This window comes from Oncorhynchus clarkii, chromosome 6 (genome assembly GCF_045791955.1).
Source record: "Oncorhynchus clarkii lewisi isolate Uvic-CL-2024 chromosome 6, UVic_Ocla_1.0, whole genome shotgun sequence".
Lineage (NCBI taxonomy): Eukaryota > Metazoa > Chordata > Actinopteri > Salmoniformes > Salmonidae > Oncorhynchus > Oncorhynchus clarkii.
In genome coordinates, this window is record NC_092152.1 from 30,744,425 (window position 1) to 30,766,143 (window position 21,719).

The 21,719-nt window shown below is 42.0% G+C and overlaps 2 protein-coding genes across 4 annotated transcripts; one reads left to right on the top strand and one right to left on the bottom strand.

Moving 5' to 3' along the window:
* Nucleotides 1-556: 556 nt before the first annotated feature.
* Nucleotides 557-17,419, bottom strand: LOC139410946 (transcobalamin II). Of its 2 annotated transcripts, none has more exons than XM_071156635.1 (10): nt 17,211-17,419; nt 16,881-16,948; nt 4,387-4,579; nt 3,988-4,157; nt 3,701-3,853; nt 3,376-3,545; nt 1,791-1,965; nt 1,503-1,683; nt 1,189-1,307; nt 557-1,000 (listed from the first exon to the last, which is right to left on the bottom strand). In XM_071156635.1, the coding sequence occupies exons 2-10, from the start codon at nt 16,936-16,938 to the stop codon at nt 939-941; spliced, it is 1,281 nt and encodes a 426-aa protein (XP_071012736.1). In that variant the 5' UTR covers nt 16,939-16,948; nt 17,211-17,419; the 3' UTR covers nt 557-938. The 2 variants fall into 2 exon arrangements, with proteins under 2 accessions (XP_071012736.1, XP_071012737.1); XM_071156636.1 differs by having other exon boundaries at nt 562-1,000; nt 1,503-1,679; nt 1,787-1,965.
* LOC139410947 (coiled-coil domain-containing protein 117-like) lies at nt 17,336-20,466 on the top strand. 2 transcript variants are annotated; one of them, XM_071156637.1, is made up of 6 exons: nt 17,336-17,476; nt 18,269-18,417; nt 18,546-18,596; nt 18,711-18,986; nt 19,183-19,323; nt 19,840-20,466. In XM_071156637.1, the coding sequence occupies exons 2-6, from the start codon at nt 18,287-18,289 to the stop codon at nt 20,078-20,080; spliced, it is 840 nt and encodes a 279-aa protein (XP_071012738.1). In that variant the 5' UTR covers nt 17,336-17,476; nt 18,269-18,286; the 3' UTR covers nt 20,081-20,466. The 2 variants fall into 2 exon arrangements, with proteins under 2 accessions (XP_071012738.1, XP_071012739.1); XM_071156638.1 differs by having other exon boundaries at nt 17,370-17,504.
* Nucleotides 20,467-21,719: the final 1,253 nt, after the last annotated feature.

A 21,719-nucleotide genomic window follows, 5' to 3' on the forward strand; every position in this document is an offset into this window, starting at 1 on the left:
GTGAAATGCTTAGTTACGGGCCTTTCCCAACAATGTAGATACTTTTTTTTAAAAATAATAACGTGAATAATAAATACACAATGAGTAACGATAGATTGGTTAACTTCTCTTCTAAAAATCGGATTTGAAACTTCATGCCTAACCTTAAAACCACATCTTTGTTTTGAGTCATTTTTACAATAAAGCCTATTTCTACGTTGTGTCTGTGGTAACTAGTGATGTTTTGGACAGGCAGACCATACTGGTCGTTGGGCAGACAGTTCTTATTCTACCTCATTCAGGCAGACACCTCATTTCCACTTGTCAAAACGCTTGTACAGCTTGTACATAGCTCCTGCCACCTGCTGTCAGACACCTAATCCTGGATTACAAGATATGTGTGAAATTCAGGGGTGATGTGAGGTAATTTGACTTTAATTTCATTCTCACCTCCACTTTATCAGAATTATTTACTAATACAAATGACTGGAGAGTAGGCTTAGCCCATTTATTTTTGGAAACAATGGCCATCCCAACCCTTAATATTATACTGCTAAAATGAAGAAATAAAGCAGACAAATATAGCCAAAGGTTTATCTTGTTTATTCAAATGCAAAATGTTTAAACCATACATTAAAACAAAAAAAATAGTATGAAATGTTAAGTATAAAAAGGCAATTATATTCTCTATAAATGTTCATTCATAATGTGTTTTTAATCCATAGAGGTAAAAGTAAAGAAAGTCATGAGTCTAAAATTAACTATTCATATTAACTGGGGAAATGAATCAAGTCCATAAAAGTTGTTGCAAACCTTTGAGCTAAGATCTCTAATTTTTTTACTCCAAAATATCCTAGTACATGATCACATTCAAATCACATGATTGAGCTGGATTGCTTTCACATCAGATAACTTGACATGACATCTTTTCAATCACTGTGCTTCAAACATCTTGATTCTCAGTAGATGGTGTTTTCGATGGTGATCTGTTGAGCCGTCTCAATCTTGAAGTTTTTGATACCTAATGAGAGAAACCAAATCATTGTTTGATTTCCTTCCTACTGTGACTAAATATCAATGTTTGGATGAAAGCAATTTAGACATTCATTGTATTGTTGAGCAATAACTAGTAACGACATAGGAAAGTTGTGTATTTTGAATGTACATTTGTGTATGTGTTTCCTATGCCATATAACCCTCTGTTCTCACCCTGGCTGAGAGTGTTGCCGTCTGACGAGAGGCGCCAGTATCTACGGTCGGTCTGTCGAGCCCGTTCCCCATTCACCACGCTCAGGAAGGGTCCCCACAGGCTGGGCTCCTTCTCAAACCTGCAGTGTAGGCAGAGGACGGAGCAAGGAGGAGAGTTCATCATGTTAAACTTGTGATACGACACTAAGCTATTCACCACCACACTGCAAAGTTCTACAACATTGTAGCAATGTAAATAAGACAAATTAGCTCTCCAAAAGTATCTTGTTTAACATATCAACCAAAATAACCATAAAAGCGCCCCATTAACTCACGTGAAGCCAATGCTCTTCTTTTGAAGGAGTTCAAGGGCATAAACCAACGAGGTGCCCGTTGGCACATCAACAGAATAGACATCAGGAGCCCCATGTGATTTGACCACCTCCAACTTCAGGGCTACTTTGGTATTGCGCTGTAACACCCTCACTGGCTTCCTGGCCTCCAGGACCAGGCTGTCTGTAGAGGAAAACCCAACCAAGCAGAGGCAGTAAGTAAGAGTGAGGAGGATCACACCTCAAAAACAGATTGACCACTGTTGGGTTTGATGATAACGCAGCACTTGCCATCCTCATTGCGGCACTGCTTGCCCTTGACTTGCAGATAGGTCTTTTGCTGGAGGGCAGGCAGAGTTTGGGACATGGCCATGGGGTTGAGATATGTTCCCTTCCTCACATCTGACCTCATGGTCTCCATTGAGGTAGAACACTCCTGCACCTGGCTGCCCATAGCCAGCAGGGCCTGGGACATAGGGACACACCATGTTATTCCCATGGGAAATGCTTATATTGCTCCAATCAGAATGTATGTAAACGCTGCACAGGTTAATATACAGAGCCTTAGAAAAGTATTCAGATCCCTTGACTTTTTCCAAATTGAGTTACGTTAGTCTTATTCTAAAATGGATTAAATAAAAAATCCTCAGCAATCTACACACAATACCCCATAATGACAAAGCAAAAAAACTAGTTTAGAAATTTTAGCAAATTAAAACAGGTACCTTATTTACATGAGTATTCAGACCCTTTGCTATGAGACTCGAAATTGAGCTCAGGTGCATCCTGTTTCCGCAACTTCATTGGAGTCCACCTGTGACCACCAAGACTCTTCCTAGAGCTGGCCGCCCGACCAAATTGAGCAATTGGGGGAAAAGGGCCTTGGTCAGGGAGGTGACCAAGAACCCGATGGTCACTCTGACAGAGCTCTAGAGTTCCTCTGTGGAGATGGGAGAACCTTCCAGAAGGACAACCATATCTCCACCAATCAGGTCTTTATGGTAGAGTGGCCAGGCAGAAGCCTCTCCTCAGTAAAAGGCAGGACAACCCACTTGGAGATTGCCAAAAGGCACCTAAAGACTCAGACCATGAGAAACAAGATTCTCTGTTCTGATGAAACCAAGATTGAACTCTTTGGCCTGAATGGCAATTATCACATCTGGAATAAACCTGGCACCATCCCTACGGTGAAGCATCGTGGTGGCAGCATCATTCTGTGGGAACGTTTTTCAGTGGCAGGGACTGGGAAACTAGTCAGGATCAAGGCAAAGATGAACAGAGCAAAGTACAGAGAGATCCTTGATGAAAACCTGCTCCAGAGCCCCCAGGACCTCAGACTGGGGCAAAGGTTAACCTTCCAACAGGACAACGACCCTAAGCCCACAGCCAAGACAACGCAGGAGTGTCTTCAGTGCAAATCTCTGAATGTCCTTGAGTGGCCCAGCCAGAGCCTGGACTTGAACCTGATCGAACATCTCTGGAGAGACCTGAAAATAGCTGTGCAGCAACGCTCCCCATCCAACTTGACAGAGCTTGAGAGGATCTGCAGAGAAAAATGAGTGAAACTCCCCAAATACAACTCCCCAAGCTTGTAGCATCATACCCTAGAAGGTGCTTCAACAAAGTATTAAGTAAAGGGTCTGAATACTTATGTAAATGTGATCTTTTTTTGTTATTATAAATTAGCAAAAATGTCTTAACCTGGTTTTGCTTTGTCTTTATAGGGTATTGTATGTAGATTCATGAGGGGGGAAAAAACTATTTAATACATTTTAGAATAAGGCTGTAATGTAACAAAACGTGGAAAAACTCAAGGGGTCTGAATACTTTCCAAAGGCACTGTAGGCCTAGTGGGGGGAAGTGACCCAGTCCTTACCTGCACTGCCAGGCCTGTGCTGAACTCATTGCCCATGTGACCATCAGCCCGCCGGGAGTCCAGTAGCTTCTGCTTGATGATGCCAAGGGCCTTGTCAAGAGCCGCATCCTGCACCTGAGTGTCAGACTCCTTCAGGCACTGTAGGGCCATTCCAGCCATGGCAAACGTGTCTAAAGCAAGACAGAGGGGATGAAGCAAGAGTTTAGCATGAAATCACCTATAGAGAATCTGGTTGGAGGGAGCCAGTGTGAGGAAATACATTTTAACTGTAGGAAAGCAGAATCGGAGTTTGGAGATGCTCCTGGTTTTCCTTGGTCACACTTACCGATGCAATCGGAGTCTCCATGTTTGATATGTTCATGGTCTACAGCCCCGATGAGCTTCTTGCTGACATGAGAGTTGACTCTAACTCCACTCACACACAGTGCCAGCACGCCTAGAGAGTACTGGTAGTAATTTGTCAGAGGACGGTGACTGACTGCAGGAGAGAAAGACGGACACAAATACATATCAGATAAAATTATTCAATAGTAACAGCGACTGAGAACAAATAAAGTATATAGAGCATTAAGAAAGATGGTAAGGGTCAGGCGGAGGAATGAGGAGGCTTACAGGTGATGTGCTCTTTCTCCAGTGCCATCTGTCGCTTGAGCCGAGTCAGCAGGGTCTCGCTCCTCTGGTTGACGGTGAAGGTCAGGGTGTTGAGATCATAGCAGGAGGCCTTCAGGGCCAGAGTGTAAAGGGCCAGGAGACCCACCACTGGCTGGCTATTAGCCAGAGAGCTGAGAGCAGAGGATATAGGGTAAGGGGGAGATACAGGAGAGTTGTGATGGGCAAACGTATCAATTGTAAATACAGAACCAGAAACTGGATACAAATGCACTGCAGGTAGTTTTGAAGCCGTTGACTACATAAAAGGACATTTGCACAACTAGGTCATTATCAAGCATGAAATACACAATGACATCTAGAAATGTGCAATAAAAGGGCTTTATAAATATGACCTTTTACCTCTCAATGTCATTGTGTAAATCTGTTTTGAGTGCATTCAGGTGATCACTCTCCTTGCCAAGGTTGTGGTGAGTGGACAGACGCAGGGACAGGTGCACACTCGGATTAGGGGATGTTTCCTGGTCCTCCAGAGAACGCAGCAGCTTCTTATTGAGTGAGAGGAGCAGCTCACTATGTTCCGATCCTACAGGATCTGGACACATAATATGGGTTGAAGCAACAACAGTAGTACATTATAACAAAAGTACAAGATGAATAACTTGCACAAGGATAACTTCCAATGTTACCAAAGATATGTTCAGAGATGTGACTAATAAACCTACAGTAAGATTACAAAAGCCCAGCTGTGTGCTAACTGAGATGATATAAATATAGTATCCTCAGTCTCTAATCTAGGTCAAAGCATTGCACAACCAGTGTTTCCTGTGCTGGATCAGCAATCATATGAAAAAGCAAAGACATCAGCAATGTAGTAACCACATTAATTTTCACAAGGCAGCCAATGTGTCCTTAAGCATGACTTCTCCAATCAGTGTTTCCTGTGTTTCAGCAATCATACACTAAGAAAAGCAAAGACATCAGCAACTTAATAACCAAATGAATTTCACAAGGCGGCCAATTTGGGTCGTTAAGCATGACTTCTCCCAATGTCACCTTGATGTAACTGACTCATACTAGGACAAAGTACAGGCTTCTCATCGTCAGTCTACCCTGGTCACTGTGATCCCAGTGCCAGTGGGGTTTCCCAGGAGCTAACAATAGTATGGTGGTAGACTGATGTACTGGTAAGAATGCCTTAGCAACATGAAATCAGTTATGTGCATCAAATTACAGAACTTTAACAGGTCAGAGGTGGCACGACACAAGTGAGATTATTTTCATCACAGTAGATTTGTTCAACAAGAGGGGCTGTGCATTATCTATTCAGACACATCAAACAATTCATTGCAAAATCATTGAAAAGTCCTGCAGTGGATGAAGTGGATCAACGTTTACCAACTCTTAGCCCCGACATTCCTATGCTGTCCCTTGGACAACAGTCAAGTACATTTACAGTCTGTCGCGACTGTTGAATGAAATTCCATTTGAATTTACCCTGCCGATTGTCCGTGGGGTTGCTTCTTATAATAGGACAAAAGGATATCCAAATAATATCCAAAGGAACATATTAATAAACAGACTTTCCAAACATGGGCTTGCTGCAGGTGCCTGGCATAATATAACTTCCACTCTGCTTCACATCATTTTACTACATGTAAAAATGAATAGAATTTACACTTTATTTTATAATATGAAAAAAATATGATTTGAGAGCACTAGTTAGCTCCAAAAGTGGTTATAGCTTTGACTGGATGCTGACAGTGAATTCAGACCCGTTCAGTGGCCAGCTACACTACTAACAATTTTACCAGGTTACCGTGAAGCAATTGTAATGACAGTCTACCACAACATACCCAAGAGCTTCCTGATTAGCAAGGGGTAGTCAGGGTTTCATTTTATTGTGTATTAGAAAGACAGTTTGAGATAATTGAGAGGGGATTTCGCCAGTGGTTGAATGCGGAATTGGGTCATATTTATTCAACATTAGTGACACAGGGGGAGTGACGCTAGCTACGGATTTTTGTGCCGATGATGTCCAAGAGTATTGTTTAGCAAGATGGCGCCGACAGAGATGGTCGCCTAACGTCCTTAGGAAACTACGCAGTAATGTTTTTTTAATATATTATATCTTACATTAGCCCAGAAAATCTTAAGTGTTATTACACACACCTGGGAAGAACTACTGGATATAAGAGCGACGCCAACTTACCAACATTAGGACCAGGAATACGACTTTCCCAAAACTGATCCTTTGTTTGGACCTCCACCCTGGACATTGGATCTAATCCCAGATCCAATGCCGACCCAAAACGACGTTGTCGCCGCAGGAGGGGGCGGCAGGGTAGCCTTGTGGTTAGAGCGTTGGACTAGTAACCGAAAGGTTTCATGTTCAAATCCCCGAGCTGACAAGATACAAATCTGTCGTTCTGCCCCTGAACAGGCAGTTAACCCACTGTTCCTAGGCCGTCATTGAAAATAAGAATTTGTTCTTAACTGACTTGCCTCGTTAAATAAAGGTAAAATAAAAAAAATGTTAAAAAAGACGGAGCGGCCTCCTGGTCAGACTTAGAAGGCGAGCCCACCATCCACTGCTTCCGAGCATGTTACTTGCCAATGTCCAGTCTCTAAACAACAAGGTGGACGAAATTAGGGCACGAGTTGCCTTCCAGAAAGACAGAGATTGTAACATTCTCTGTTTCACGGAAACATGGCTCACTCGGGATATGTTGTCAGAGTCGGTACAGCCACCGGGTTTCTTCATGGGTCGCGCCGACAAAAACAAATATCTCTCTGGTAAGAAGAAGGGCGGGTGCGTATGCCTCATGATTAATGACTCATGGTGTAATCATAACAACATACAGGAACTCAAGTCTTTTTGTTCACTGGACCTAGAATTCCTTACAATCAAATGCCGACCGCATTATCTCTCTTCGATTATAGTCACAACCGTGTATATCCCCCCCCCAAGCAGATACCTAGACGGCCCTGAAAGAACTTCACTGGACTCTATGTAAACTGGAAACCATATATCCTGAGGCTGCATTTATTGTAGCTGGGGATTTTAACAAAGATAATTTGAGAACAAGGCTACCTAAATTCTGCCAGCACATTGACTGTTGTACCTTCTCAAGCAAAACACTGGACCACTGCTACTCTAACTTCTGCGATGCATACAAGGCCCTCCCCCGCCCTCCCTTCGGCAAATCTGACCATGACTCCATCTTTTTGCTCCCCTCCTATAGGCAGAAACTAAAACAGGAAGCGCACGTGCTTAGGTATATGCAACGCTGGTCTGACCAATCGGATTCCACACTTCAAGATTGCTTCGATCACGTGGACTGGAATATGTTCCGGGTAGCCTCAGACAATAACATTCACAGTAACATCCACAGACGATGCAATCGCCATCACACTGCCCTATCCCATCTGGACAAGAGGAATACCTATGTAAGAAGGCTGTTCATTGACTACAGCTCAGCATTCAACACCATAGCGCCCTCCAAACTCATCATTAAGCTTGAGACCATGGGTCTTGACCCCACCCTGTGCAACTGGGTCCTGGACTTTGACTGGCTGCCCCCAGGTGGTGAAGGTAGGATACAACATCTCCACCCCGCTGATCCTCAATACTGGGGCCCCACAAGGGTGCATTCTCAGCCCTCTCCTGTACTCCCAGTTCACCCATGACTGCGTGGCCATGCACGCCTCCAACTCCATCATCAAGTTTGCAGACGACACTACAGTGGTAGACTTGATTACCAACAACGACGAAACAGCCTACAGGGAGGAGGTGAGGGCCCTCGGAGTGTGGTGCCAGTAAAATAACCTCGCACTCAATGTCAACAAAACAAAGGAGATGAGCAGAGGGAGCACCCCCTCATCCACATAGACAGGACAGTAGTGGAGAAGGTGGAAAGTTTTAAGTTCCTCAGCATACACGTCACAGACAAACAAATGGTCCACCCACACAGCATGGTTAAGGTGCAACAGCGCCAATTTGGCTTGTCACCTAAAACCCTCAAACTTTTACAGATGCACAATCGAGAGCATCCTGTCGGGCTGTATCACCGTCTGGTAAGGGAACCGCACCGCCCTCAATCACATGGCTCTCCAGAGGGTAGTGTGGTCTGCACAACACATCACCGGGGGCAAACTACCTGCCCTCCAGGACACCTACAGCACCCGATGTCACAGGAAGGCCACAAATATAATCAAAGGACAACAACCACCCGAGCCACTGCCTGTTCACCCCGCTATCATCCAGAAGGCGAAGTCAGTACAGGTGCATCAAAGCTGTGCCCGAGAGACTGACAAACAGCTTCTACCTCAAGGGCATCAGACTGTTAAATAGCCATCACTAACACAGAGAGGCTGCTGCCAACAGACTCAAATCACTGGCCACTTTAATAAATTGATTTAATAAAGGTATCACTAGTCTCTTTAAATAATGTCGCTTTAATAATGTTTACATATCCTACATTACTCATCTCGTGTATATACTGTAGTGTATATACAAGCATTTCGCTACACTCGCATTAACATCTGCTAACCATGTGTATGTGACAAATAAAATTGGATTTTATACCATCTATTGCATTTTGCCTATGCCGCACAGCCATCACGCATCCATATTTATATGTACAGTTGAAGTCAGAAGTTTACATACACTTAGGTTGGAGTCATTACAACTCCACAAATTTCTTGTTAACAAACTATAGTTTTGACAAGTTGGTTAGGACATCTACTTTGTGCATGACACAAGTAATTATTCTGACCCAATTCCAGTGGGTCTTAAGTTTACATTCACTAAGTTGACTGTGCCTTTAAACAGCTTGGAAAATTCCAGAAAATGATGTCATGGCTTTAAAAGCTTCTGATAGGCTAATTGACATAATTTGAGTCAATTGGAGGTGCATCTGTGGATGTATTTCAAGGCCTACCTTCAAACTCAGTGCCTCTTTGCTTGACATCATGGGAACATCAAAACAAATCAGCCAAGACCTCAGACAAAACAATTGTAAACCTCCACAGGTCTGGTTCATCCTTGGGAGCAATTTCCAAATGCCTGAAGGTACCACGTTCACCTGTACAAACAATAGTACACAAGTATAAACACCACAGGACCACAAAGCCATCATACCGCTCAGGAAGGAGACGTGTTCTGTCTCCTAGAGATTAACGTACTTTGGTGTGAAAAGTGCAAATCAATCCCAGAACGACAGCAAAGGACCTTGTGAAGATCCTGGAGGAAACAGGTACAAAAGTATCTATATCCACAGTAAAATGAGTCCTATATCGACATAACCTGAAAGGCCGCTCAGCAAGGTAAAAGCCACTGCTCCAAAACCTCAATAAAAAAGCCAGACTACGGTTTGCAACTGCACATGGGGACAAAGATTGTACTTTTTGGAGAAATGTCCTCTGGTCTGATGAAACTAAAATAGAACTGTTTGGTCATAATGATCATTGTTGTGTTTGGAGGAAAAAGGGGGAGGCTTGCAAGCCGAAGAACACCATCCCAACCGTGAAGCACGGGGGTGGCACCATCATGTTGTGGGGGTGCTTTGCTGCAGGAGGGACTGGTGCACTTCACAAAATAGATGGCATCATGAGGAGGAAAATTATGTGGATATATATATACACATATTTTTTGTTTTGTTTTTTTGTTGTTGAATTTTACCCCTTTTTCTCCCCAATTTCGTGGTATCCAATTGTTAATAGCTACTATCTTGTCTCATCACTACAACTCCCGTACGGGCTCGTGAGAGACGAAGGTTGAAAGTCATGCGTCCTTGATACACAACCCAACCAAGCCGCACTGCTTCTTAACACAGCGCGCATCCAACCTGGAAGCCAGCCGCACTAATGTGTCGGAGGAAACACCGTGCACTTGGCAACACTTGGTGCGCTAACCAAGGTTGCCAGGTGCACAGTGTTTTTTCAATATTTTTATTGAATATTCGAAACATACAGTATATACTTGCAGTGAAGCCTCTCAAGAACTACATCATACTAGCCATCTTCTTGGGGGGAGGGACTGTGGGAGGTGTCTCGAATGTTTGAGGGACAGCTATTGGGGAACTGTGGGGGGGATCTTGGAGGTTTTGGGTTCACGTTTTTTGGCCTGGTGGTAGATTGGTCATCCACATTCAGAGCGACACACAGAAGCCTCCAGGGTCAATGCCCTGCTCAAGGGCATGTTGACCGATCTACCACCAGGCCAAAAACCATGAACCCGAAGCCTCCAAGATCCCCCCCACAGTTCCCCAATAGCTGTCCCTCAACCATTCAAGACCCCTCCCATAGTCCGCCCCCAAGAGGAAAAATAAAAAATACAATTGATTCCATTCCCCCAAGAACCCCCCAATGCACCAACAACCAAGAGAATGAACTAAAGAGAAAAAAGGAAAAGACAAAACAGCAAACACCAATGCAAAAAAATATATATATAAAAAATTATGAATTTAAAACAAAGGACATCAAGGACAACTAAAATCATAACAGCAATGCCGACTGTATATGTGTGTGTGCATGTCTGGCACTATTACATGTATGTGTCTGTTCTTGTATGTGTTTATTTCAGAGTGTGTGTATATATATATGCATGTGTACAAACACCTGCATGGCATCAGCCTCAGGAAAACCGGCAGTAGTTGTAAAAACTGCCACTTAGTGTCATTCAAATGTACTTTTTATTACGTTTTATTTTATTTTATTTTTTTTTATCTTTGACCAGCTCCTACACAGCAACTCCACTCCCACTTGTCTCCAATTCCACATCCCAACACTCAGCTTCCCTCAGCCCATCCCATCAATCTCTGCTGGCCACCCACCTCAGGTTTCTATGCAACACATATCTTTCAACTATGCTGTGATGTTTAACGTACAATTTCAATCTAATCGAATATAATCCACAGATTGCGAGTTGAAGATAAATACTCTTAGTAAAAGTATTAGTAATTGACTGGCCCGGTCTCTCCAGATCTCCTAACAGTACTATTTCTAGGGTCAATTTTGGATCAATGCTATGCATTTTCAGCCATTCCTGAACCCAGAAACAGGCTACCTGAGGGCAATACCAAAATAAATGGTCTATTGATTCTGTATTCTCACAACAAAATCTGCAGAGCTTCGATGATATTATCCCCAAATATTCAACATTTTGTTGGTGGCAAGAATTCTATATAATAATTTTAGCTGAAACTTGGTTTTTCAATCTGTAAGGCACAACATCCTGGTCCTCAAATGAAACTGGTATACTTTCCTATTTATGCCATTTTTATTCCGCCGCCACTTTTGATCCTTTATATTGGGCAGACAGGCCAGTTCCCTACCTCCTCCCGCTGCCACCTGCCTCCTCCAGTCATTATCCTTTATATTGGGCAGACAGGCCAGTTCCCTACCTCAACCCGCTGCCACCTGACTCCTCCATTTTGGGGGTAATGCTGTAATCAATTGTTTGTATTCTTGGATTGAGCAGACCTTCCCGTACAATTCTGATAACTCCATGAAGGACATAACTCTACCATTCCAATTTACAATATCATTTAAGAACAAAATACCCTTTTCAAACTTTCCCATAAATACAGGTATTTTATCAACCAGCACATGAGATCAGCCATAATATTTGTTCTATCTTTTCAGGGGGGTGAAATTTAAAAATTGTAGCCAGCTCTGCAATGCTTGTTTGAAAAAGAGAGATACGTTTTTCAACGTATCATTTTCAATTAATCGAAAATGAGACTTGGCAATCTGCAAAAAAGGCAATTTTTAAACAATGGATGAGCCTTTCTTAGTAATCTAATTGAGAACCATTTGGGGTTCAAATAAAACTTTTGAATGAGTGAAGCTTTTAGAGAGGTTTAGCGCTTTTATATTTAATAATCTCAACCCAACCCAATTCATATTCATTATATAGATAGGCACGTTTTATTTTGTTTGGTTTAGTGTCCCAGATAAAGCGAAATATTTTTTGCTTATATGATTTGAAAAACAAATCATCAGGAGTAGGCAGTGCCATAAGTAAGTGAGTAAACAGATATGACTAAGGAGTTAATCAGGGCAATTTATAGACAGGTATTTACCTCTCCATGCTTGCAGGATCTTGTCTAAGTTTTCTATTAAAACTCATTGTGGAAAGCTTATTTCTATCTTTTGTGATATGAATACCGAGTATGTCTACTTCACCATCAGCCCATTTCTATCCTTCTTAATGAGTTTGAGCCAATCAGTTGTGTTGTGACAAGGTAGGGGGGTATACAGAAGATAGGGCTATTTGGTAAAAGACCAAGTCCATATTATGGCAAGAACAGCTCAAATAAGCAAAGAGAAATGACAGTCCATCATTACTTTAAGACATGAAGGTAAGTCAATACGGAACATTTCCAGAACTTTGAATGTTTCTTCAAGTACAGTGGCAAAAACCATCAAGCGCTATAAAAACTGGCTCTCATGAGGACCTCCACAAGAAAGGAAGACTCAGAGTTACCTCTGCTGCAGAGGATAACTTCATTAGAGTTACCAGCCTCAGAAATTGCAGCCCAAATAAATGCTTCCGAGTTCAAGTAACAGACATATCTCAACATCAACTGTTCAGAGGAGACTGTGTGAATCAGGCCTTCATGGTCAAATTGCTGCACAGAAACCACTCATAAAAAGGACACCAATAAGAGGCTTGTTTGGGCCAAGAAACATAAGCAATGGACATTAATTAGACCAGTGAAATTTGTCCTTTGGTCTGGAGTCCAAATTTGAGATTTTTGGTTCCAACCGCAGTGTCTTTGTGAGACTCAGTGTGGGTGAACGGATGATCTCCACATGTGTATTTCCCACCGTAAAGCATGGAGGAGGTGTTATGCTGTGGGGGTGCTTTGCTGGTGACACTGTCTGTGATTTATTTAGAACAAAGCACACCATCTGGTTTGGGCTTAGTGGGACTAGCATTTGTTTTTCACAGGACAATGACCCAACACACCTCCAGGCTGTATAACCAAGGAGAGTGATGGAGTGCTGCATCAGATGACCTGGCCTCTACAATCCCCCGACCTTAACCAAATTGAGATGATTTGGACCTCAGAGTGAAGGAAAAGCAGCCAACAAGTGCTCAGCACTTGGGAACTCCTTCAAGACTGTTGGAAAAGCATTCCAGGTGAAGCTGGTTGAGAGAATGCAGAGTGTGCAAAGCTGTCATCAAGTCAAAGGGTGACTATTTGAAGAAACTCATATATTTTGATTTGTTTAACACTTTTGGTTACTACATGATTCCATGTGTTATTTCATAGTGTCTTCACTATTATTCTACAATGTAGAAAATAGTACAAATAAAGAAACACACTTGTATGTATGTATAGGTGTTCTAAAACGTTTAACCAGTAGTGTGTGTATATAAATATAAATAAATAGTGTGGCCGATGCCGCCCCTCAATTTCTGATTCTCCTCTGGGTGCAATATTAAGTGCGCCTAGAGGCTATTTAGTGTGCTTTAAATCAAATTATTTAAAGCATAGCCTACGAAGTGCATACTCAGAAGCACAGAGCAAGTTATATTTCTAAGAGAGCTGCTGGTATGGTGTAAATGAAACTAGGCTGCATTACACGGAGCCCTGCCCTGCTATGCTCTGCTCTTGCTGATCAAAAACATTCAGTGCTGCTTAATCAATGGCTGTGCTGTGTAGGGCTACAGTGGAAATTCAGGAGGAGAGTCAAAGGTTTCTTCCGTAAATCTTTTTTTTTTTTTATTAGGCCTAGTCCAAAAATTGCACCTTTGCGCAGACTAGGCCTAGCTTATGTTCTGTTTAGTTAGAGAAGGAAAGTGCAAAGATGAGAAGGAGGTCCGGAGGTCAACATTGATAGCTTGCTACTACTATACTGAACAAAAATAAAAAATGCCACAAGCAACAATTAACGATTTTACTGAGTTACAGTTCATGTAAGGAAATTGACGTTGGAGGTGGCTTATCGTAGATAAATTACCATTAAATTATCTGGCAACAGCTCTGGTGTACATTCCTGCAGGCAGCAAGCCAATTGCACACTCCCTCAACTTCAGACATCTGTGACATTGTGTTGTGTGATAAAACTGCACATTTTAGAGTGACCTTTTATTGTACCGGCCCAAGGTGCACCTGTGTAACGATCATGCTGTTTAATCAGTTTATTTATATTCCACACCTGTCAGATGGATGGATTATCTTGGCAAAGGAGAAATGCTCACTAACAGGGATGTAAACACATTTGTGCACAACATGAGAGAAATAAGCATAAGCTTCTTTCTGTGCATATGGAAAATGTCTGGGATCTTTTGTGAAACATGAGACCAACACTTTACATTTATATTTTTGTTCAGTATATTATTGATTTTATTAAAGTCCATATGTTTCTTGCCCATAATATATTTATCAGAGTTAATGATTAGAGTAACTTAAACTGTGGTCCTGAAGCTTCAAGCAGCACAATCAATCAGAAATGGATTGCTCATGAAAGTAGGCATAGTTCATTTAAACTGTCTTCATTTTAATGAAGCTTTACTAACAACAAGAGGGCTTTGTGTTGGAGCTTATTTCTTCCGATTTAAGAAATAAGAGGTAGGCCTACCTGTTTGACAGATGTAAATTAGGCTATAGGCAGCTATATCCATAGATTTGTGGGTCAATTCCTACACCCACCACGCACTCTTTAAATAGCCTACCTCCGTGTCAGTGAAGGGCTTTTAAGTTAAAACCAAGACTCGAATTGAGGGGGCATGAGAGGGTATGCCATCCTCTTTATTATTATTAAAGCACATGCCTACCCCTTGTTAGCTTAAGATGTTGAATAAGATAAAATGATTCCAATTATATAAAGTGATCTATAACAACGATTTGGTCTGCAATGCTTTATACTAAAAACAAGCTGTAAAATACCCGGGAAAGACATGACTCCGATGGATTGAGTTAAGCCACAAAAGAAGAATAGCCAGCAGTTAAAGCTTGCATTTTTCTGCGTCGGTAGGCCTACTCTTTCTAGGGTGGAAAGGTAGACGCAACTTTTGAAAGAACCATGCTCAGATTCCTAATTACGTCTCAGATTTAATTATTTGCAAACAGGGACAGTTTTATTGCAAACAACACACACTGATTTGGCATTGGAGAAATATAACATGAACACATGGGCCTCGCTCTGTCCATTCCTAGCCTGTAATTCCGGTCAATTGTATGATATTAAAATATTCCGCTAATATATACAATTACGTATAATTGCGTGAAATGTTTAAAATATATTTTCTCGGACCTGTAAATACGATAGATGCATGCAATGCTTTTACTATAAAGGAGATGTTTTCACCCACAACTATCTGACTACCAAAATTCCTGCTTTACCATGTAATGCTTACAGGACGAAGAACAGTTTCTAAAACTGCATGTCAAGGGCTTTTGTCCGGCCAAGAAGTGAGGGTAAACGGTAGGCATGTTCTCATTATTATTATTTTGGGTATAGGGGAGGGTCACTTGTTTTTCCCCCCCAAAGCGTTCAGAGAGGGTTTAGCTGAAGGGATTTATATTTAGCTGAAGGGAGGGACATAGTTTTCCTTCAGAGGTTTCGATTTTCTCCATGTAACCCTCATTATAAATAAAGTGTACTCCCTTAAAATATACTAAATAGTGTATCAGATTTACGTACAGAATAATACGAAAGGCTTTGAGTCCACGTTGCAACAGAATATAGCTCAGACTACATCGATTCAATACTTGGGTGTTTGATGTACTTTAAAAAACAAACACCTACCTACCGGTTTGTCCTCTGTAATTGCGTGCCTTTGTTTGCTGAAATACAATTTTTTCTTCAAATAAATGTTACTGAAATACCACCACCGACTGTTTTCTTGTTGAGATTTAACTGGCATATGCCAAAAAAATAAACATTTTGTATTCACGCTGCCCTTGCCTATGAATGAGGACTCAACTCTTTTGCCAGTTCACCTTACCCATTTTGTGAAATGAGTCCTCTTGCATTCACATTGTTATGTTTAGAAAATAGCCAATATCTGTTTCCAACATTCACTCAATGCACAAAATGCAGGACAAGCTATTCAATCAGAATGTGTTATGGACTGCTAGATACACCTACTTACATTTTGGAAGCTAATAGATTGCATTTAATTAAAAAAATTGATATAAAATAATTGTAATCAGAAGATACTATAAACATGTACATGTTTATAGTTAACAGAATAAATAGCAATACAATAACTTCAGAATAAATAATGCTGTAATTGAAAAGTGTACACCCAAGGTATGCTACTGCCCCTTTAAAGCTAGAACATATTTTGTACCCAATGTTGTGATACTGTCCAAATGTCTTCACACACTATTCAAACCCCATAATCAATAAACAGTTTATGAAGCTGTCTATAGATCACATATTGCAAACCAAAAAATTGAACTCCACAATTAGGCATTTCTGGGAGTCCTTGACTATCGCTGATCAATATCCAAAAAAACAGCACACATTTCTTCCCGTGAACCTGCAGGATATTCTCTCTTGTGGCACCAACGTGAGGATTTATGGCAAGAGAAACGGTAAGCAGTAGGCTAGTGTGTGGTGCGTGAAAGTTGCGTTCACATTGTCCTAAAAACGGGACAGGACCGAGTTTCAACAAACAAAGGCATGCAACTACAGAGGATAAACATAGGTGGGCGTTTCATAAGTTATTTCTTTATATTGACCTTGAGCAAATCGATGTAATCTGAGCTACCACAAAGCCTGCATCGGCTCCACTGGGGTAGTTCATCAGAAACTTCCTTCACCATGGAGTAGAGTTTAGTCCGCTAGCGAAGACAGAGACTGCCAAGGAAAAGCAAATGTTCACCAATCAGGTGTTGTAAGATTGTGTTTCTGGGATAAATTATAGTTACCACAGGGGTCGCTTGCAACCAGTGCCAACAGTCCACTCACAATGTACAGGGCATACATTTTGACCAACCTTAGAGAGGTAAATAAAATAAAATTTAAAAAGTTAATCAATAGATGTTCATGTACAGTAGCCAACTAGTTATAGTGGAAATAAGTTTCCAACCTAACTTTCGATGAGGTAACTCAACCCCGTCCATAAATCTCAATGAACAGAGTTGCGTTTACTCGGCTGTCCATCCCTACCCTATTGTTGTTGATAGACAATATATTAACTAATCCTAAAATGTTACACATTATTCATCTTCTTAATGATCCAAATCTATGTCACTTACCTGTAGAGCGACCTTGTCGTGAAGACAAGAGGAGACCGCTTTCAACTTGATTTTATGTCGACATCGCTTTCATGATCGTGTCAAGTGACCTGTTGTCTCAGAAGCGCATGCTCAATCTTTTCTAGAACGTCGACGACTTTTTTTTGCTCGATTAGATTCTTCATCAGCAGTTGCGCATTGTTTTGGTGGTTCTTAGCACCTCACTTCACTGCATTCATTCAATTTATTCTCAGAAAAGCTGAAAATGTGACAGCGAAAATAAAGAGGTACGCAGTTAAAGTTAAAGTTATACAGGTATGTTTGTTAGCTAAATACGTTCAAACGTTCGAAGTTCAAGCGTTCAAACTGCAACATGGGTTCACAAGCAACAACAATAACAGGCAGGGGGCGGGTACGCTTATTGCTAACTGGCTAGCTACCTAAGTTAGTTAGTTAGCTTGCTAGCCATACATACACACGTAGCCCAAGACAAATATATTGTAGAAGTGCAAGGCAAGCCATTATTTACTGATTATTAAGGGCTACCTTTATGTAATGTTAAAGACTGCATTTATTCCTTGCAATTTAAGTTTGATAGGCAGCTAGTCAGCTGAATCCGCTAGCTTGCTAACGTTGATAGTAATTTTAGCAAGCTTGCTAACTAGCTACCAAATATTATACAGAACTAACCCTGTGGCTGTCTACGTTATGTCAACTAGTTAAATGTCAGGACCTGCTAACTTTATAACTTTACCACAACGCTAGACTAGAAGAGTGACAATTTACAAGATTCTGCGTTAGTAGCTACCTGAGTCGACATTAACTACAGTACAGTAAATAACTGTAATATTTGGTGACCAAAATAACAGCTATGCCTGCTGTACCAAAACATCTTACTTAGCTATATCCAACTGTTCATTACTGACAGCTACACACGTGCCTGTAAAATTGTTAATTTCTATAATAATCGATTTCTGTTTTCTAAGTTGGCCTTCTAGAACTCAATTTATCGTCCTTGTTTATGTCTGCTCATCTACCATTGAGGCTTTTGTTTAACCCTTCCACCTCAAATAAACCAGGAGCATCATCCCTGTCCCATGAGCAGCGAGCTGGGCTTTCTGCCTGCCATGTACTCATTCCCTGGCTTAATCAATGTCCCTGAAATGGGGATCAATATTGGCCCTGCAAATACCCGTCAACACCTACCGGGAGTGTCGCCCCCAAGCACGTGAGTAGAGTCTACTGATGGGAGCGCTGCACAATACACACAGATGTAACAACCATGTGCTTTGCAGGAGATTTGCAAGACTCAGACTTGCTAGCATGTTGTCATTACATTTATTGTTATTTCTTCAGGAGTTGGGAGAGAAGATGCCTGAGAAAGCACAGGAGGAGAACAGATGATGAGTGAGTTAAGAATAGGAAAAATCTATAAAATGAACAGCAGTGTTTATTCTGCAGCACATGTTAGTTTCAAAGGACGAAATATTTACTCCAAATCAATATGTGTTTGTTCTCCAGAGGATGCAGTGCCAAAAAGAGGAGGCTGATGGGAGATGCAGGATGTGATCCTTTGGATGACCTCAGCCATAATGTGTGTCAGATCTGGCCACCAGGTAACAATGGCCCCCCTCTACCTGAATCAGCCAGCCAAGCACCTCCCCAGCACTGCCTGGGGACTCAGAACCTGGGGCTGCCCATATCCGGGTCTCCCTCCCGTCTGGTCCGTCCAGAAGCAGAAGGCTCCTGCATCGAGGTGGAGTCTGCTCATAGAAGACTGCAGGAGATTGAGGAAAGGTTAGCTATGAGAGACCTTATGAGGGCAATGTGGGAGATTCCAGTTTCTGTTATTGTCCATAACTCATCATAATTGCAATGTGCATTGGTACTGACTAACTTGTATTAGCATTACCACCATTTGTTTTGTCTTCACCATGCACTACACACTCTGCATACACACTGTCATACAGTGAAGTTAATATTTTTCTCTCAGGATCAGTCTGGAGGATGATGATGATGACCTGGATGTGGAGCCAGCACCCAGGCGGCCAGTGCTGGTGATGTCTGACAGTCTGAGGGAGGGGCTTCAGCGTGGCATCAGTGACATTCTCCCCCACACTGTGGCCCAGTCTGTGTAAGTACTCCTCTCCTTCTCATCCCGCACCTCAGAGGAACATTTAACTCAAGTACTTACCTACCTGCAAGGTTTGATGGTAATACATACCCAAATTCTGCTCTCGAGGATTTCGCAGAAAAGAACACGTGGCACTTTAAAATCTGCAGTAAATATACTGATCACATTGTTACAATAATCTATTTTCTTTGCTGTTACACTAAATCTATCCAAATCAATGTAAGCACTCAAGGGTATGGTCATTTAAAAGATGGCTAGTCATTATTAGCCTGGTTCTGTATGGAATGCAGGCACATAATAATTTTAAAAAATTGGTGTGAACAAATCATGTGCTGTTACCACCAACTGAAAAAGTTGATAGCATCAGTGCCAACAGTGGGAAAAGTTAGCGTAGAACCTTAACCCGTCTGTCATGGTAGCCAGTAGTGAATAAATGTTAGAATTTAGGGAGGTGTCCACTATTTGTTTCTCTTTTTCAGTCCCGTTGTCTCACCTGTTTCTCTCCTGTTCCCGTAGGAGCCACTCCTGTATGGAGCTGGTTGTATGGCGCCTCCCAGAGGATGCGCTGTCTCGAAAGCTGAAAGACTCCCTGCAGAGGAAGCAGCAGACTACCAGCAGGCAGCCCCCGACCCCCAGTGCCCCTACCACTCAGATTCCCCTCACCCCCACAAACCCCTCAGGGGAGACGTACTCCCCTCTGTACTGCAGCCCAGGGGCCGGGGCCCACAGCTCTGGAGACGAGGACATGGAGCTGTAGGGCTTTTGAGACCCAGCATCAGGAATGCCCAGAGTAGCTACAGGTCTCAGCCTTGGTTCACTTGGTTGGACCCTCAGAGAAGCCATGGAGAGACAGAAAAAACTGCATAGACAGATCCAAAACTTCACAGTGATATGAACGTCTGCTTTGGATCAAGACCAGGCTGTTGGGCAGCATGGCACATGTATACCACTTGGCCAAAAGAGGGCAAGTACCCACTTTCTTTGTGTTACAGTCAGATAATACTGGATGTAAATAGCAACTGCCTCTAAAAAACAACTTCTCATTTAGAAAACAGCCCTATGTGTCATCAATATGAGTCAGAAACATTTATTCTACTGTCAAAATTGACTACAAAGTGTAAATAAACTCAGTCTCATCAAAAATAGACTTGTGGTCGTGACTGCATCACAATGTAAATGAATGTTGGGTTTGTTGTCGTTTTTTCTTCTTACCCAGAGTGGGAAGAACTCATGGATACAATTGTTATGTCTGCGTGCAGTTTGGAGATGATGGAAGTTAGCATGTCGTTATCTTTTTTTCTGGAAGTCTCCAGGTCAGAGTATGTGAGCGGAGCTTGAGTGGGGTGAGGAGCTGACCGTGCCCATTTGACTGGAGCATAGAGCGAGATTCCCAAAGGCTGGAGCATCAGCCTTCTCGCTCCAATAGCGCTCACTTCACGAGCTCAGGACATGCATGGCCCAGCATGCATTTGTAGGCTACTTGTGTGCTGCTATATACCCTTGCTTTAGCTACTGTCATGGAGTTCACTAAATACTTTCATAAAGAAACTGATAAAACACACAGATGCAAAATCAAGGTGACTTACAAAGATGAGGAGCAGGAAAGGGAGTGCAGTGATGTAGTGTCCTCAACTAAAGAGTCATTGTGGAATCTGAAAAGACACGTATCCCAAAAGCATGATGGTGTACTTACTATGTGCACATGCTAACAGAAAGGAATGAGGTGGGTAGCTGGCAAAGTGTGTCATTGTATAAAAGTATTTATAAACCAAAAATCTGATCTCTTAAATGTTTTGTAAAAAAAAATATATTATCTATACAATAGGCCATCGTTGATTTTGGTCCAATAGGCCTGGCATATTCCCGCTTTCAAGGAGCTTTCTGTTTTGACTGGGTTATTTTGCCTGAACCTTTAGGCCTACCTATATATTTAAAAAAATAAATACATCTCTGCCCAGCCTGGCAAGAGTGGCCAAAAGGGTGTTTAGCATCCCAGTGGCTCTGCAACCGCGGAGAGGATATTCTCCGCTGCTGGCCTGCTCTCCAGGCACTATCGCATGAGCCTGAAGCCACAAACTGGCCAATCTCTTGTTTCTAAAAATGAATTCAAAGGCACTGAGTCTAATAAGGCATTTTTATTTCATTTGTATTTCATTCTAAGTAAGTCACAGCCAATATGCACAATTTAATGGCTATAATGATTTAATACAATGAAATACTGAGCGCTTTATGTCCCTACCAGCCTAGTGTTGCACTCGCAAATGCTTCACAATGTATTTCTTTGTAGGCTATAGCCTTGAAATAATAAAAATAATATAGGAGTGCCAGAGCGACTGCACACCTCAGCTCACATATTCTGCTCCAGGTAGTACAGTAGCCAGCTCCTCACAACAGCA

Excerpts from the sequence above, each read along its gene's own strand:
- LOC139410946 (XM_071156635.1), bottom strand. The coding sequence starts at position 16,938 with ATGTATGCCCTGTACATTGTGAGTGGACTGTTGGCACTGGTTGCAAGC. Across the intron at positions 1,966-3,375 it reads GCACAGGCCTGGCAGTGCAG|GCCCTGCTGGCTATGGGCAG; the intron begins GTAAGGACTGGG and ends CCTATGTCCCAG. Across the intron at positions 1,001-1,188 it reads CGGCAACACTCTCAGCCAGG|GTATCAAAAACTTCAAGATT; the intron begins GTGAGAACAGAG and ends TTCTCTCATTAG.
- LOC139410947 (XM_071156637.1), top strand. The coding sequence starts at position 18,287 with ATGAGCAGCGAGCTGGGCTTTCTGCCTGCCATGTACTCATTCCCTGGC. Across the intron at positions 18,418-18,545 it reads GGAGTGTCGCCCCCAAGCAC|GAGTTGGGAGAGAAGATGCC; the intron begins GTGAGTAGAGTC and ends TTATTTCTTCAG. Across the intron at positions 18,597-18,710 it reads AGGAGGAGAACAGATGATGA|AGGATGCAGTGCCAAAAAGA; the intron begins GTGAGTTAAGAA and ends TTTGTTCTCCAG.